Below are 15,337 nucleotides of genomic sequence, written 5' to 3'. Positions count from 1 at the left end.
CTTCTCTGGGTAGGGTCCCGCTCTCCACTCTTCTCCCTTGATGGTCCTAGGGACCTCTGCTCCTAGGCTGAAAAGTTAATCCCTCCCCTCCTTGCTACAAAATGTCTACCTTTACATTTCAAACCCTCACAAGCAGTCCTGATAACAGTTATTCACTATTGTATCACAAGAGACCCATCCGCATTTCATTTAATCAGCCCCGCCTAGACAGATTGTATACTACTCAGTGGAGATTCTGCCTTCCTTCATGAACACCCTCTGCATCTAGGTTCCCTCTTGAAAGCTTGTGTAAGCCAGTCACTTCTTGCCTTTGTAGCTCCCCTCCCCCCCCTCCATGTTGGGTAGCCAATGTCCAAGTTGCCCATCCCTGTCTACTCTGTGTTTGTAGGGGGTGGGAATGATCCTTGCTGTAAGGATTTGTTACCTCTTTTGAGCTACTGCATCCCTGGGTGTAGTTCAAGTTCATCAAATTGTATCAGGTTACTCTTTTTTTCCTATTCTTTCTTCTTCTGGTTGAGCTCTGATCATCCAGTCATTGAAGCCAGGTCAAGTGGGTATTCTTGTGCATATGCCCTCTCTTTTTATCAGCTGGACGCTTCACTCTCCACTCTAGTCCTCTGTGGCTATGTCACTGACTCTGGGCCCAAGAATCCCCAGGTCTTGCCACACTGCTGACCACCCAGGTCTCCACCCGCGTTCACAGAGGTCGATTGAACATTGTATATGGTTAATTTTTTAAATGATTGAACATAGACCAGCTTCCATCTTCTTTTGGTACTTGGTTGTCCATAAATTCCTTGGTCTTGCCTCTCAAAGCTTTTGAATATTTTCTTCAAAAAAATTTCCTTTGACATTTTCTGTTCAGATCTTTTGTTTCCTCATTTTTTCCATTTACTTTAGCTACTTGACATTCAGGAACACATTTCATCATCTCCTGGCATCCACTTTTGGCCTTTTCTTTCTTTTTTAATGACCTTTTGCTTTCCTCTTTTATAATGTACTTAAAACTTGATGTTAAAGTCTTTTTTCTAGCTGTTGTTTTCTTTTAGCCAGTGTTTAGTCTTTTAATGGAACGTATGTGTGTGTTTTATTGTGAATTATGTGATAGTTTACCTGGGAGAACATTAGTTTTACATTCATTCTATTATATATCATTTCATTGCCATGGTTACAATCTCCTCCATGCATCATCAACCAACCAAAGGGTATACCCTGCAAGTCTGTCCGTCCCCCCCACCCCCAAGTCTTCAGCACACAGTCCCTTTCCTTCTCTGGATCCAAAGTCCCCAGCTGCTCCACCGCTCCACGTCATCATCTCAGGCATCACTGCTTCTCTGGCTAGTGTCCCACTCTCCACTCCTCTCCATTGATGATCCCAGGGACCTCCACTCCTAGACTGGAAAGTTAATCACTCCCTTCCTTGCTATAAAACATCTACACAATCAGTCCTGATAATAGTTACTCACTACTGTATTACAAGAGACCCATCTGCATTTCATTTCATCAGCTCCACCTAGACAGATTGGACACTACTCACTGGAGATTCTGCCTTCCTCCAGGCCCCCTGGCTCTAAGTTCCCTCTTGAAAGCTTGTAAGCCAGTCATTTCTTGCCTTTGTAGCACCACCACCACCCCACCACCCCGAACACATTTGTTTTTAATATTTTAATATTGAGTCCTTCCAGAAGTAAACTTAGGAAACCATTTAGAATTCATACTGTGTCCCTTTGCACTTTCCTTTGTACTTTGTGCCAGTATTATGAATTTCTGTGTAACTCACTTTTTTTCTCCCTTAACAGGGTTGTTGGTACAGAGGAGCGTATTCCTATTCCCCTCATGGATTACATCCTTAATGTGGTAAGATTCATCTTAGGGCAAGTTGTGATCAAAGAGAGGCCGAGTACAACAATTTCAATGTTTATTTTACTTGGATCCTTGAAGTGTGCATCAGGGGGATAAGATATGTAAGCCGTTATTTTTGGTCTTTGAGATTGCTTTGTCAAAAATTAGCCATTGTTTCCTTTTTTCAAATCCTCCCAAATTTTTGTTCATTGTTGACATTCAGTATTGGAATCCAAATGGGAAGAGAGCGGGGTATTGTTATGCCAATCCAGTATTAACAGCAGTTATTTATGCTCTTCATTTCCTTGATGTTTTGAGTTTTTAGGTTCAATACCATACATCTATTTTTATTTACCTGAGAGAGTGATCTACTAGAAAATACCAAATTTGTGAATTTTTACTCTGAGCTGGTCTTTTAGTTCCAAGTTTCAGGCTGTTTTGTTTTTTGTTGTTTTTTCTCCTGTTTTCATTTTCTTTCTAGATGAAATTTGTGGAATCTATTTTGAGCAACAATACAACAGATGACCACTGCCAGGAATTTGTGAATCAGAAAGGCCTCTTGCCTTTGGTTACCATTTTGGGTCTTCCCAATCTTCCAATTGACTTTCCCACATCGGCTGCCTGCCAGGCTGTTGCAGGTGTCTGCAAATCTATTTTGGTAAGAAGCATCTAGCCAGATATTTTAATTTCATTTTATAAATCAGTTTTGCTATATTTTTTATTTATATGTTTTTACTGTAGTGTCCATTATCTTTACCTAAATACAATAAAATTGATGTTAATAAGAAACAAAGTCTGTGACTAATGTATAGTATGCCATGTTATTTCTCATCAAAATATCAAAGTTGTCATTTGTTCCTAGGTTTGGTATGTAGTGCTAACATTTGAGCTTATTGGAAAGGAAAGTGTATCTGTAAGCAAGTTTTGCAACAATTGTCTGCTTTTTAACACCTTTGATATGTTTACCTATATTGTTTTTATTCTTTTCAAGCTTGAAATTTGTTTTAAGGCTAATTTGCTTGTAGTGCATTGGTCAACCAGATCTTGCCCCAAATTAAGCTCCTCTTATTATCTGTGTTATGTAGTAATAAGTAATTTCTGCTGAAAATGAGAAATCCCGTTGATTACAGACTTAATAATAGACCCATAATCATGATAGTTTTGCATTTAATGTTTTATTTTTCTTTATAGTATTATTATTATTAACTGTTATTCATTAGAGAGGAAGCGTGGTGGGTCCATACAATACACACTGAACTGTGAACCACAAGGTCAGCAATTGGAACTGACCAGCCACTCCATGGGAGACCTGCAAAGATTTTAAAACCTCAGAAATCCTATATAAGTTCACTATGAGTTGGAACTGACTTAAATGCACTTAGCAACAACAATTCATAAGAGAAAGGAAAGAACTCATCCAGTTTTATCCAATCTCTTAAGATACTGTGCAAGGGTAGATGTGTTTAAAGTCATGGAAATTCACACTTTCTCTTAATTCGAGAAAGTGATAGTGTTTTACTGTTGAATATTTTTCCAGATTTAGAAAGAAATACTAATACAAGGATGCTTCAGAAGGTTCATAGAGACATTCCATTATCTTTGAATCCTATCTTTCCACAAACATTTTGAAACTCACTGTTATATATGAATGTACTTACATGACTAAGGTGACCTGGTGGGACAGTAGTAAAATGCTCAGCTGCTAACTGAAGGGTTGACAGTTTGAACCCACCAGCTGCTCTGTGGGAGAAAGATGTGGCAGTGTGTTTCTGTAGATTTTTACACACCTTCTACTCTGTGTCCTGATGTGGTACTGTAGGGTAAGCATTGGGTTGCTAACCAAAAGGTTGGTGGTTCAGACCCACAGAAGAGAGATGAGATTTTTTGTTCCTATAAAGATTTACAGTTTTGGAAACCGTATGAAAGAGTATGAGTTGAAACCTACTTAATGGCAATGGAGTAAATGGAGTACTGTGTTCTTTAAGGTTGCTTGAGACTAAACTGACTTAATGGCAATGAGTTTGGTTTTGGTTGGTTTATGTATACAGCCTGATAGATGATCCTTTATCCTTTGGTTGCCTCATAAATTAAAAAAGAAAAAAGAAAAGAAAAACTTTTAGCTGATTCTTGAACCCAAGATTTTCTTTCTTGTTTTAGGTAGAAAAGAATATTGTAAATAATGATAGCACTTTTATGCTTTGGAATCTTGCCTAACAATGTTCTCTGCAAAATTTGGAATTAGTAACCAAATTCTCTTGTCTTTGGTGAGATTCACTGAAAATATAAAAGCATCTTTTTTACATTGTTGATTGGAAACCCCGTACAGGGTTGCTATGAGTAGGAACCAACTCCCCGGCATATAACCAACCAATCGTTGATCAGCTCTAGACTGCGAACCACAAGGTCGGCAGTTCAAGCCCACCAGCTTCCCAGAAACCCTATACAGAGTTAATATATGAGTCAGAACCAACTTGATGGCACTTAATAACAAACAACAACAACCTGCCCTTCACTAAACCCAAATATATAATCTTCCAGTTTGGACTCCTTGCTGTAACAGTATTCCAGTTTGATCATCACATGATTTTAAGTGTATAATTGACTCACCAAGTTTGAAAGCCTCTCATTTGAGAGAAGCAATATATGTTGCTCTAAAAAGGGACTTTGAGTTATATTTACCTGGGTTCATATTTCAGTTCCACCATTTACCAGGTGAGAGGCCATGGGCAAGTATGAAATTTGTGAGACTTATCTTTTACTTTAATTATGACCATTAAAGTTCATTATATAGTAGTAATACTTTAGTTATTCTTGTTTCAGACACTATCACATGAACCCAAAGTCCTTCAGGAGGGTCTCCTTCAATTGGATTCCATCCTTTCCTCCTTGGAGCCCTTACATCGCCCAATTGAATCTCCTGGGGGTTCTGTATTGTTAAGAGAGCTGGCTTGTGCTGGCAATGTTGCAGATGCTACCCTCTCAGCTCAGGCCACACCCCTACTGCATGCTCTCACTGCTGCTCACGCCTACATCATGATGTTTGTTCATACTTGCAGAGTTGGACAGGTAAGAATAATCTTAAGGATGAACATGTTGCTTTAAAGCCGGTGGAATACCTAGAGCATACCTGGCATGCTTGTTCTTTTGGTGGGTGATGTAAATTTATGTTTCAAGATGTTTTCTAGTTTCACTCCAGAGCTCTCAAATATTACTACTATAGTTACTATTATTATAATTAAAAGTTGAGTGACCATTTATTATGTGAAATGAGCCTTCTTGAGAGTGAAACAGGTTGCTGTAAATAATTAACAGAAACTGCCTAGTTTATCTAGCATGCGTATTGGACTAGGATGCATGGTCACCCTTTTCATCTGGCAAATCTCAAATGAGTTTTCATCTCATCCTATTACTTCCTAGTTTGAAATTATTACAAGTGCATGTGGACCTGATAATGGGGTGACAAGAAGGAAATGTGACTGCAGAACATTTGAATAAATAGTAATTAACATAGGTTGCTAAGAATGTTCTAAGTATCAAACCCAATGCCCCAATGTTTCTCACTTGTGGTTCCAGAAAGAAAGTTTATGTGTATGTGTTTTTTCACAATTTTACCACCTTTATTCCTAAGGTGATCAATTCTAAAAGTTACTGTCATAACAGTCTGATAGCTGTTGAACAAAACTGGATTTTCCCAACCTTTATATCAAATCAGAAATAAACAGTTGTAATATATTTGGAAAATAAATTTCATAACAAAGCCCTAGACATGCCTTTCACTTAAAACCATTGGAAATGAAAAATGATTTCTGGTATAAATTAAAAATTGTAAGGATACTTTCTGGGACTATAGATTTAAATATGAAAATTTTAGTGGTGTGTACAACTGTATGAATAATGATGGGAAAAAATGGAACTTTTTTGCCTTTTAAATTGCTAAAAGTTTATTTTGAACGTGATTGCTCAGAGAACAGCCCAAAGATGAACTTCTTTCCACTTTGGTTGCAGAGTGAAATTCGTTCTATCTCCGTAAACCAATGGGGCTCTCAACTGGGTCTAAGTGTTCTGAGCAAGTTGAGCCAATTATACTGTTCCCTGGTGTGGGAAAGCACTGTCCTCCTCTCTCTATGTACTCCAAACAGGTAAGGGAATAGATCTCTTTTTATTTATTATCTCTGTTGACCTTTCTGACAAAGTTGAGTGAGCCCAGAGAATTACTTTAGTCTAAGATGGCAGGGTATAGTAAAGAATTAAAAGGCTTCTTTACCCTTCCGACATACAACGATAGAGACTTGGTTAGAACGTATAACATCCTGTGCATTTTTTCCTGATATCCCAGTTATGCTGTGTCAGTATTATAGGTATTTGACATTTGCTTTTATTAGGTGTTATTAAGTGCCATCGAGTCTATTCCAACCCATAGCAACCCTGCATAGGGTTTCCAAGGAGCAGCTGGTGAGCTTGAACCACCAACTTTGCAATTCAGACGACTTTGCAGTCTAACTTATTAGCCCACAGCGCCACAATAGGCTGTTATTAGTAGCGAGATAAAAATTGTACTGGGAAAATTTTGTTGAGTGCTACCTCAGATATTTGATTGTTAAACAGATGTTTTAGTACATTCTGGCTAACAGTTATCTGCTAGAGGAGGCGTGGTTTGGGCCAAGCAAGTTGGAGACAATACAGGTAAGACATGAGCTATCAGTATTTCTTTGCTCACTGTTTGTCTTCTTGCAGCCTTCCATCTGGATGTGAATTTGGCCAAGCAGACATGCAGAAATTGGTTCCAAAGGATGAGAAGGCAGGTATGGCCCAAGGTGGAAAAAGATCAGGTAATTCTAAGAAAGTAAAATCTTAATCATTAATTCTTAAAAGTTATGTCCCTATGACTTTATAGCTCTATTAATTTAAAAATTATTTTCAGTCATTTTAGTCGTAATGATAGGTGTCACTTAAAATCCACAGTGGTGATGGTGGTGTTAACTGCCATTGAGTCGCTTCTGACCCATAGTGATCCTGTATAGAATTTCCGAGAAGCAGCTAGTGAGCTTGAACCACTGACCTTGTTGTTCAAACTGACTTTGCAGCCCAGAGCATTAACCCACAGCACCACACCAGGACTCTCAAAGTCCAGAATAGGTTCTTATTAAGTGGTTTGGAATTTATTCAAACATCTTTTTATATACAGGAGAGAGGTACACATTATCACTGGTTGTACACAGGACCCGTGCAGCTATAGCTGCTACAAAGGAGGACTGTATGAAAACTTTGGCTCTGAAACCACCTGCCCTCTGCAGTGTGTAGTCACTGTCCAGCCACTGTTTCCTGGCCTCCCTACCTCAAACCCATCCACCCAGCCCTCCGCCATCTCTGCCTGCTTCTCAGAGTACCCAAGTCAAGTGGAGAGTCCTCTCTAGTTCCAGCAGCATCTGCTGCACATTGGGATAAAACCCTCCCATTGCTGCCCCAGGGATGTGATGATACTAAAGAGCCTCTAAGAATACAGATTAATACTAAAGTCCTTCTGCTAAGTACCATTCTTTCATCGGATTTCTGAACTCACTTATAGGATATATATTCAGTCAGGAATTACCCAAACGGACATTAAGTGAAACACACACCTGTGTGCAGTCATTTTTCAAAAGGTTAAAAATGGTAAATGGTTGTTTTAACTGGCAAATGGCTGGGCAAACTTTAGAATTGTACTGTCCAGTATGACCACACATGGATACTGAGTATTTGTAATATTGTTGGTATGACTTAGGAGTTTCTTTTTAAGTTAAAATCATTTAGAAAGTATTTAGTATGCTTGAAACAATATGGGCATGTGAATTTATTTTTCAACTGAATTTTATAAAATATAGATACTTCAATTAAAATGTATCCTGTCTCATTGCAACCCTATAGGAAAGAATTACATATGCTGCTTTTTAAAACAAAAAGATTGATCTTGTATTAAATCACAATTTTCAAAACCACACTGCCACATCTTTCTCTCACTTAGTGGTTGATGGATTTAAACTGTTGGCCTTTCTATTAGACAATCACTTAACCACTCTACTACCAGGCCTCTTAAAATAAAAATTCCAGATTACAATAACTAGAAATTGTACATAATTTCTAACCCTACTACCAGGCCTCTTAAAATAAAAATTCCAGATTACAATAAGTAGAAATTGTACATAATTTCTAACCCTTTATGCAATAAATTTAGAATTAAAGTGGTGTCTTCAAAAAGTCTTTTTCACGTAAATACCAGATTTGCTTGGAGTCCTTGTAATAGCACTGTGGGTTAATGCACCAGACTGCAAAGCCGTTTGAACTGCAAGGTCGGCGGTTCAAGCTTATCAGTTGCTCCTCGGAAACCCCGTATAGGGTCGCTATGAGTCGGATCTGACTTGACAGCACTTAACAAGTTATTAATAAGATACTTATAAACCTGTGGCAAGACTTATTTTGGAGATGCTGTACCATCAAATTAAAAAGTGTTGAGTGCCATTGGGGCAGTTCTGACTCATAGCCTATAGAGGGTTTCCGAGGAGCTGCTAATGAGTGTGAACTGCTGACCTTGTGGTTAGGAGTTCAGAGCTTACCCTACAGCACAACACCAGGACTTCTAAAATGAAGAATCTCAAATGTATTCAAAATGTACTAAATTTAACTGAGTGGGTGACGTTAAATTTACTAAGAACGAAGAATGAAATTAGATTTACCATTTTTACCTCTCTTGAAGTCCTGATGCATTTTTCCCAGCAATTATTTTCACACATTTAGGAACAATAACTCAGTTTAACAGGGTGGTAGTAGTAGTAGCATCAGGAGCCTTGCACTGTATGGTAAGCACTGAACTGATAACTGCAAGGTTGTCAGTTGAAGCCTACCAGCCTGTACTGGCCAGAACCGACTCACCAGCACACAAGAAGAAGTAACATCTTAGCCTAACGTCTGCGGGAATAATGCAAATCAATATCAGCAGTCCAGGCCTGCTTGATCCCTATAAAGTAGAGGCCAGATATATGTCCATTCTCTAACCTTTTTACCAGTTCTGACAACAGCAATCCTCCCTACAGCACACTCTTCTTCTTTCTGCTGAGTTTTATAATCCATACCCAGCTCCTGAACTGTGTTCATTGTTAAGTGGTTTATTAAGGAAGTTAACAGGGTATAAAATCACTTAACCAGTGTGCCATGGGTTCCTGTATCACAATAAAGTTTCCAATTGAAAATTATATGCAGTTTCTGACCCTACTACAGTAAGGTCTTACATGGGATACTTCAGAACAAGGAACCAGGTAAGTGTTGGTTCTACATGGTCTTACTGCTTCCTTTTCTTATATGCAGATGGAGAACAAGAAGGAACAGCTGGAAGTATGGATGCTTCGACCCAGGGCTTATTGGAAGGAATTGGATTAGATGGTGACACATTGGCTCCCATGGAGACAGATGAACCTACCACTTCAGACTCTAAGGGCAAATCTAAAATCACACCAGCCATGGCTGCCAGAATCAAACAGATCAAGCCTCTGTTGTCAGGTGAGTGATTCTCTATTTCCTTTTCTGACTTTCAAAGCCTAGTTCAAAAACACATACTGATTTGGTAAGGTTGTATTGTGGTCTTTAAGGAAGTTTTAAACGGCTATGACTCATTTTCAGGTGTATTTAATTTTGAGTGCCTTGTATGTGTGGCGCTGTGGGTTAATGTACCAGACTGCAAAGCCATTTGAACTGCAAGGTTGGCGGTTCAAACTCGCCAGCTGCTCCTCAGAAACCCTAATACAGGGTTCCTATGGGTCAGAATTGACTCGACAGCACTTAACAACAACAACTAGGTGGTAAACTATACACACTTCTAGTACTACAGAGATAAGAGAATTCCTTTCTAAAAGTCATGTCTACTCTCACTGTCTTTCATTTCACTCTTCCTACTCACTATGTGTAGGAACTGACTGGAAGGCACGTCAAAACAAGAACAAACTCACTCTGGAAAGAAGCTCTGGTAGCATAGTAGTTACGAGCCGGGCTGCGTTTAACCTTAAGTTCAAAGTTTGAACTTAAGGTTAAACAGGAGAAAGATGAGGCTTTCTATTCCTAGATTTATATACAGCCTCATGAACCCTATACAGGGTCACTATGTGTTGGAACTGAATCCAAGGCACATAACCACCACTTACTATTCAGGAATTCTGGTGTGGCACTGTGGGATAAGCACTGGACTGCTAACCACAGATTGGTGGTTCAAGCCCACCAGCCACTCATTGGAACCCCTGTAAAGCAGGGGTGGGGAACATCTGGCCCTTGTTGTTAAGTGCCGTCAAGTCGATTATGACCCATAGAGATCTTATATAGATAGGGTTTTCAAGGAGCAGCTGGTGAGCTTGAACCACTGATGTTGCAATTCACACGATTTTGCAGTCTGACACATTAGCCCACAGCACCACACCAGGACTCCGAGCCATTACATTGTTGTTGTTAAGTGCCATTGAGTCAGTTCTGACCCTTGGGTTTCCGAGGCTGTAAAGCTTTATAGAGCAGAAGGCCTCATCTTTCTCCCGCGGAACTGCTAGTAGTTTCGAACTGCTGACCATGAAGTTAATAGCCCAATTCATAACCACTGTGCTACCAGAGCTCCTTACATTACGTTAGAGGTGAGTTAATTAAATGTTTGGCCAAATACAGCAGGCTAACTTTTAAGTTGATTGTTTCGTATCACCTGTAAATGATGTTATAAATTTTGGCAGAAAAAGGTTCCCCGCTCCTACTATGGAGTCCTAGTGTGGTGTTGTGGGCTAATGTGTCAGACTGTAAAGTCTTTTGAACTGCAAAGTCAGCAGTTCAAGCTCACCAGATGCTCCTTGAACAACCTATACAGGGTCGCTGTGGGTCGGAATTGACTTGATGGCACTTAACAACAACAACCCCTACTATACAGGTTCGCAGTAAATGGGTATCGATTTCACGTAACTTAACAACAAATCACTTTACCACTACTGGGTTGACTTTTATTTACTCCTATCATTCCTCTGAAATATATCACAAAAGTTCCTGTAACCTCCTATTAAGTTGCTTTTTTATTGAGTATTTTTCAGTCCCTTTCTCTTTTATCTACAGCATGATAGTGGATCTGCCACTTTCTTCCTTTGGTTTTTGCTATATTAAGCTCTCCTGATGTCCTATTACTTGTCTGGTTAGCTCCACATTGTCTCCTCATGCTTTCCATGTCTTCAAAGCATAGATATTTCTCTTGATTCTGTCCTAGGCCCTGTGTCCTTTTCAGTGACGCTGGCAAATGATACTATCTGATCTGTAGTTTTGGTAGTTACTTTAACTACATTGGCAGGAAATAACACTACATTAAAGATGTACATTAACCTGTCTTTTTCTTCCTTTTTCCCTTAGTATAATATGAATGGTTGTAGATTATATTTTATGTTTCTCATTATTTTCTACTTTCTAACAATAATGTATCTCTGCTATGCATAAGGTTTTCAGTGACTTGAATATTCAGAAGTAGTTCATAATTCCTTCTTCCTAGTCTGTCTTCATCTGGACGCTCATCTGAAACCTGTCCACCATGGGTGACCTTGAATGTATCCCACCTGAATTTAGAGATCATCTGAAGAACAGATTTGATACATTAAACACTAAAGACTGAAGACCAGAAGAGTTTGGGATGACGTCAAGAACATCATACATGAAGAAAGCAAAGTCATTAAGAAGACAAGAAAGAAGGAAAATGTCAAAATGGATGTCAGAAGAAACACTGAAACTTGCTCTCCAGCATAGAGATGCTAAAGCAAATGGGAGAAATAAGGAGGTCCAAGAGCTGAACAGAAAATTTCAAAGATCAGCTTGAAAAGATAAAGCCAAACAATACAACAAAATGTTCAAAGATTTGGAATCAAAACCAAAAAGGAAGTACACGCTCCACATTTCTCAAGCTGGAGTAACTGAAGAAAAAATTCAAGCCTCAACTTTCGTTATTAAAGGATTCTCTGGGCAAATTACTGAATGATGCAGAAAGCATCAAAAGAAGATGGAAGGACAGCACAGTCACTATACCAAAACGAAATGATTAATGTTCATCTGTATCAAGAGGTAGCTTATGATCAAGAGCCAATGATATTGAAGGAGGAAGTCCAAGATGCATTGAAGGAATTGGCAAAGAACAAGGCACCAGGTATTGATGGAATACAAATTGAAATCTTTAAAGAAAGTGAGGCGGCACAGGTGGCACTCACTCATCTCTGCCAAGAAATTTGGAAGACAATTGTCTGGCCGACTGACTGGAAGAGATCAATGTTTGTGCCCATTCCAAAGAGAGGTGACCCAATGGAATGTGGAAATTATCAGACAATCTCTTTAATACCTCATGCTAGTAAACTTTTACTACAGGTAATACAGAAATGGCTGCAAGCATACATTGACAGAGAACTTCCAAAGGTTCAAGCCAGATTCAGAAGAGGCCATGGAACGAGGGATATCATTGCTGATGCCCGATGGGTCTTGGCTGAAAGCAGAGAATATCAGAAAGTTGTTTGCCTGTGCGTTATTGACTACACAAAGGCTTTTGATTGTGTGGGTCATGACAAGCTATGGACAACATTATAAAGTATGAGTATTCCAGAACACTTAATTGTGCTCATGAGGAATCTGTACCTGGACCCAAGAGCCAGTTGTTCAAACAGAACATTGGAACACTGAATGGTTTAAAATTAAGAAAGGTATATGACAAGGTTGTATTCTTTCACCATACTTATTCAGCCTATATGCTGAGCAAATCATTCTAGAAGCTTGAGGAAGACTCACAAACAACCTGCGATATGCAGATTATACAACCTTGCTTGCTGAAAGTGAAGAGGACTTGAAACATTTACTGATGAAGATCACAGAGCACAGCCTTCAGAATGGATTACATCTCAATGTAAAGAAAACAAAAATCCTAACCAATGGACCAATAAACAACATTCTTATCAACAGAGAAAAGACTGAAGTTGTCAAGGACTTCATTCTTCTCGGATCAACTATCAACACTTAAAGGAGCAGCAGTCAAGAAATCAAACTACATATTGTGTTTGGCAAATTTGCTGCACAAGACCTTTTGAAAGTGTTGAAGACAAAGATGTCAGCTTGAAGGCTAAAGTGCGCCTGACCCAAGCCATGGTATTTTCAGTAACATCACATGCAAGCAAAAGCTGGACAGTGAATAGGAAAGATTGTAGAAGAATTGATGCTTTTGAGTTACGGTGTTGGAGGAGAATATTGAAAGTGCCATGGGCTGCCAAAAGAACCAACAGATCTGTTTTGGAAGAAGTGCAGCCAAGAGTGTTCCTTGGTGGCCAGGATGGCCAAACTTCGTGTCTCATACTTCGGACATATTGTCAGGAGGGACCAGTCGCTGGAGAAGGATATTATGTTTGTTATGGTGGAGGGTCAGAGAAAAAGAGATATATTGTCCAAGTGGCAGCATCAGTGGACTCAAGCATGGCAACGGTTGTGAGGTTGGCCCAGGATCGGGCAGTGTTTCGTTCTGCTTTGCATAGGGTTGCAATGAGTCAGTACCAACTTGATGGCACCTAACAACAACATTAATGTAAGGAAAGTAAAGACATAACTCCTGAGAATCTGGAACCCTACCCTGAAGCAAGCAGAAAATGATCGACCTTTGATGTTTCCATTTATTAAATTCCCATGAATTTTGCATTTTATTCTAATTTAATTTTACTGTGTTTTAATTAATAAATCCAACCCCACTGTCCCTAAATTAAATTTACTATTCAAGGAGGCCCTCATGTTTATCTTCATTTTTATTTAGTGCTGCTGTAACAGAAATAACCGTAGTTTAGTAGCCTAAAAGTCCAAATTCAGGGCACTGACTCTAGGGGAAGATCTTTCTCTTGTTTTTCAGCATCTGTTCTTGATTCCTTGGCAGCCTTAATGTGACATAACATCATTCTCCCTTCATCTGTGCCTCTTGGCCTCTGTTTGTAACCTGGTATTTTCATATGCAGGGGATTCAAAACATTTGCGGGAAAATTCCATTATCTTTTAATTCCATTTCTCTTTAACTTTTTTGAAGCCCTTTCATATATCTCAAATATAGTGATTTGTACAAGACATCACCTATAATTGTCGTCTCATTAATGTAACAAAGAACTGCCTATTCCCAAGTGGGATTGCATCCATTGGTATAGGTGTTAGGATTTACAGCACGTGTTTTGGTGGTGCATTCACTCAATAATATACCCACTATTCACTTATCCTTATCTGGTGCTATAGGATCAGCATTGGATTGTGAACCACAAAGTCAACAGTTCAAACCCACTAGCTGCTTCTCAGAAACGCTATACAGGACGGCTTTTTCATTATGTAACTGCCAAATAACATCATTACATTACAATTGAATTACATTACTACGTAACTATTGAACCACGGAGAATCATGGCCCCACTAGTTGACTCATAACCTTAACCATCACAGCCAGCTTCACTCTTGCCTTCCCACCTCAGTGTTCAGATGTATATGGTTAATATGCAAATTTGCCAGATAATAGATTTTTACTCTGGTAGCGTAGTAGTTATGAATCAGGCTGCAAACCTTAAGGTCAGCGGTTCGAAACTACCAGCCGCTCCACGGGAGAATTATGAGGCTTTCTACTCCCGTAAAGATTTACACCCTGTACAGGGTTGCTATGGGTCGGAACCGACTCGACGGCACTGAACAACAACAAAAAAGGTAATCCTGGTGTGGCGCTGTGGGTTAATGTGCCAGACTACAAAATCGTTTGAACTGCAAGGTCAGTAGTTCAATCTCACCAGTCACTCCTTGGAAACCCTATACAGGGTCACTATGGGTCGGAACCGACTCAATGGTACTTAACAACAACATTACAAATCGTTAGATTTGAATCTAGTCGAGCAGTGTGATTATCTATAGCCAATGGCCTATCTTCTTTCTTCATATGGTGTATTCATTGAGCTGTCTGGGTCTGGGGTATGGTATATGACATGAGCTCATGTGGTACCTTTTCTTATCCAATGGGTGGTTCATATATGCATATATGTATTTAAGGAGTCCTGGTGGCATAGTCGGTTACACATTGGGCTGTCACTTGCAGCGTTGGTGGGTTGAATCCACCTGTTGCTCCTCAGCAGAAAGGTGATATGCTTTCTTTTTTTTTTTTAATGTTTTATTGTGAATTATGTGATAGTTTACATGGGAGAACATTAGTTTTACATTCATTCTATCGTACATTTTCTCATTACCATGGTTACAATCCCCTCCATGCAGTCCTTCCCCCCGTACTTCCCAGGTCTTCAGCGCACAGTTCCTCTCCCTCTCTGGATCTAAAGTCTCCAGCTGCTCCATCGCTCCATGTCATCATCTCTGCCTTCATTTCAGGCATCACTGCTTCTCTGGGTAGGGACCTGCTCTCTGCTCTTCTCCCTTGAAGGTCCTAGGGATCTCCGCTCCTAGACTGAAAAGTTAGTCACTCCCCTCC

At 39.5% G+C, this 15,337-nt stretch overlaps 1 protein-coding gene across 1 annotated transcript in view; it reads left to right on the top strand.

Annotated features, from left to right (window-relative positions):
- HUWE1 (HECT, UBA and WWE domain containing 1, E3 ubiquitin protein ligase) overlaps positions 1-15,337 on the top strand; it is a 198,439-nt gene that overhangs the window by 98,516 nt on the left and 84,586 nt on the right. Inside the window, exons 23-28 of the mRNA XM_006875251.1 lie at positions 1,800-1,857; positions 2,324-2,500; positions 4,663-4,908; positions 5,848-5,981; positions 6,577-6,671; positions 9,181-9,372. Coding sequence (XP_006875313.1) covers positions 1,800-1,857; positions 2,324-2,500; positions 4,663-4,908; positions 5,848-5,981; positions 6,577-6,671; positions 9,181-9,372 — 902 coding nt within the window. The remainder of the gene's footprint in view (positions 1-1,799; positions 1,858-2,323; positions 2,501-4,662; positions 4,909-5,847; positions 5,982-6,576; positions 6,672-9,180; positions 9,373-15,337) is intronic.

This window comes from Chrysochloris asiatica, unplaced genomic scaffold (assembly GCF_000296735.1).
Source record: "Chrysochloris asiatica unplaced genomic scaffold, ChrAsi1.0 scaffold00315, whole genome shotgun sequence".
NCBI lineage: Eukaryota > Metazoa > Chordata > Mammalia > Afrosoricida > Chrysochloridae > Chrysochloris > Chrysochloris asiatica.
Note: the sequence above shows the minus strand (reverse complement) of the source record. Positions and strands in the feature narration are given on the sequence as shown.